General features: G+C 30.1%; 1 protein-coding gene across 1 annotated transcript; it reads left to right on the forward strand.

Annotated features, from left to right (window-relative positions):
- Nucleotides 1-1,283: 1,283 nt before the first annotated feature.
- Nucleotides 1,284-1,847, forward strand: LOC124897738 (pentatricopeptide repeat-containing protein At2g36730-like). Its single transcript, XM_047411057.1, has one exon. The coding sequence runs from the start codon at nt 1,284-1,286 to the stop codon at nt 1,845-1,847; it is 564 nt and encodes a 187-aa protein (XP_047267013.1).
- The last annotated feature ends 932 nt before the right edge of the window (nt 1,848-2,779 follow it).

The following is a 2,779-nucleotide window of genomic DNA, read 5'->3' on the forward strand; positions in this document are numbered from 1 at the left end:
TTCTAGAAAATAGTTTGAACTTTATTTTTGGTTATTCAAAAGTTGGGTTGAATATAATGTTAAAATTTAAAGTTATGAATGCAAAGTTACAAATTCATTTGATTGTTCATACTTTTTGTATGAACATATGTTTGAAGTTTTGTTGTAAAATACAGATTTTATTAAACTTGAAAAATAATAATAAGTGACAAGTAAATATGAATGGAGAAAGTATATGCTCCAAATAGGTTCCAAAACTAAAGAAAGATGTCTAATGTGTAGAAAGCAAAAGAATGAGACATTTTACTTAGCAGTCATGATATAACTATATCATTAAAATGATTGAAGATGTCATTGTGAAACCACAAATGATGACAAATTAGATTTCCTGGCTCAAGACAGACAAACCACCAAGCTTGAAAGTTCCAACATTATCATGCATCAAGAAAATCATAAAAGAGAACTCTATTTTTAGTATCCTTGGTTCATCTATCGATTTTACTTGGACTTAGATGCAAAATTTGTTCAAGTTTTCCAAAATAATCCTATTAAATAAACATAAAATCGGATGGACAAGTAAACTAGCAACTAATTGATCTTGATCCTACAAAAATAACACACTTAAATGGTTGCTTGCAATGCAAGACTTCTCCTTCTTAAATTTTCTAATTCAATCAACGGCCTCTTATTAAACCGTATTACCGTATTAGTATATAACATTACTCAGTGTTAGACTAATATTTGTTAAATAACCAAGTGTCCTTAATAGCCGTTAAGACGTGGTCCATTAATGGACAAACAAATTTCCTAGACTTCAATTTTGTCCATTATGTTGATTTTAAGTTCATTCTCGTCCACTATCACTGCCTTTTCCTTCCCATCATTACTTCACTAGCCTAGGCTACAGCAATATAAACAAATGCTCGATTCTCCTCTATCCCATCTATTTTATCCGTCTCAAAGTAAGATGATATAGTTATTAAAAAAATAATAATTAATAATGTAAATTTATCATCTTATCTCTTTTAATTGTGTCTTATTATTAGTTTTAATATTAATAGATGATTAATACAAAATATCATTTATATTCTTAATGGTGTACTCTTAATGATATTTCTCTTTATAACATTTTCTAAGAATATTAATAATAAAGAGTAATCAATTACATCAACATATAAAGGGAAAAAAATTTTCTTGTGTTGAAAAAGTAAAAAAGAGAAAGTAAAATAAAATAACAAATTAGAAAATTTGGGACGAATAAAATGAAACGGAGATTAAATCAAAAACTAATTAAATGCTTGGAAATGATTTTGCACCAAATAGAGGCACTTTTCCGACGTTCTAATACAACCATCCATCTTCTCCAACTTCATTCTCTAATCATCAAAACAGCCCTTCATCACAACAAATATCGTCTCTCCCAATTGATATCATTGTCTTCTTCAATATCTCTCCAATTCTCTCGCACATTCTTCGATAATGCTCCCATTATTCTACCAATCTTCGCATGGAACACAATGATTAGAGCATATTCCAAAAGCTCCACGGAATTAGAGTCTCTGAACCTCCTTAACCAGCTTCGGAAAATTGGATTAGAACCGGATAAATTCACATTCCCTGTTGTTCTAAAGGTTTGTGGGCATTTTTTAATGATTGGAACTGGTGGGTCATTGCATTCAATGGCTTTCAAGTCAGGTTTCAGTTCAGATTTACATGTAAACAATAGCCTTTTTAGAATCTATGCAGGATTTGGTGCCATCAGCTTTGCAAGGCTAGTGTTTGATGAAATGCTTGAGAGAGATGTAGTTTCTTGGAGTTCTATGATTGCCGCTTATGTTCTTTGGTATACATATTTGTTTTTCCAGTAAGATGTCTTTTTTTATTTTTATTACTCCTCTATTTAAAAAAAATGAGCTACTTTGACTTGACAAAAATTTAAAAAAATAAAGAATACTTTTAAATTTTGTAGCCTTAAATTAAAGTTGTGTCAAATATATCAAAATATCCTTTAACCTTGTGGCCCTGAACATGTCATGCGGAAAATTAAAATTAAAGTATTGCAAAAAAAAGGAGAGGGTCTTAAGTATTTATATTAATCTTCCGTTACAGTTTATTTGGCCTATGACGTTCTTTTTGAAATGGATTAAAAAAAAAATAGGTCAAATGAATTGAAACAAAGGGAGTAGCTGGCTTTGACTACTTTGTGATTCTGGCATAGTTGTAGTAGTAATTGTTGTGCTATATATACATTTTCAGTTTCTTTCCTAATACATATTTCATGTATCTACAGTTTTTTTTTTTAAATCAAATTTATATTACTAGATATCATATAGAAGAATTACAAGCAAGGAAGGTTAGGTCTTAGCTTACCAATCCTAATGAGGTAGACAACCTCTACTAATTAGCATGCATGAAGAAAATAACAGCTAGAAAGAACTAAATATTCTAAGATCATCATAAAGTTTATAATATACTCTATGATGATATTAGAGATGAGGATGCTTTTAAGTAATTCAAAATAGAAAAGTCAAGAAGAAATTGGAGTTGTCAACCTCAAACCTCCTTTTGCAAATGCTTGAACTAAAAAAGATAGATAACACATCTAATGTAAGCTAAAATATTTACATTAGACGTTTGTATTTTTTTCAAATCTGTCCAACAACACTTGATAGTTCATCTCTTCATTTTGGATTTACTGGATCTTGTTGAAGTTGTTGACACTGTTGCCTTTTGCAACTCGCACTGGTTATTGCCTTGCAGCAAACTCCCAAGTCATCTATACATCATTCTGGAATCCGTA

Source organism: Capsicum annuum, chromosome 1 (assembly GCF_002878395.1).
Source record: "Capsicum annuum cultivar UCD-10X-F1 chromosome 1, UCD10Xv1.1, whole genome shotgun sequence".
In the NCBI taxonomy this organism is placed as follows: domain Eukaryota; kingdom Viridiplantae; phylum Streptophyta; class Magnoliopsida; order Solanales; family Solanaceae; genus Capsicum; species Capsicum annuum.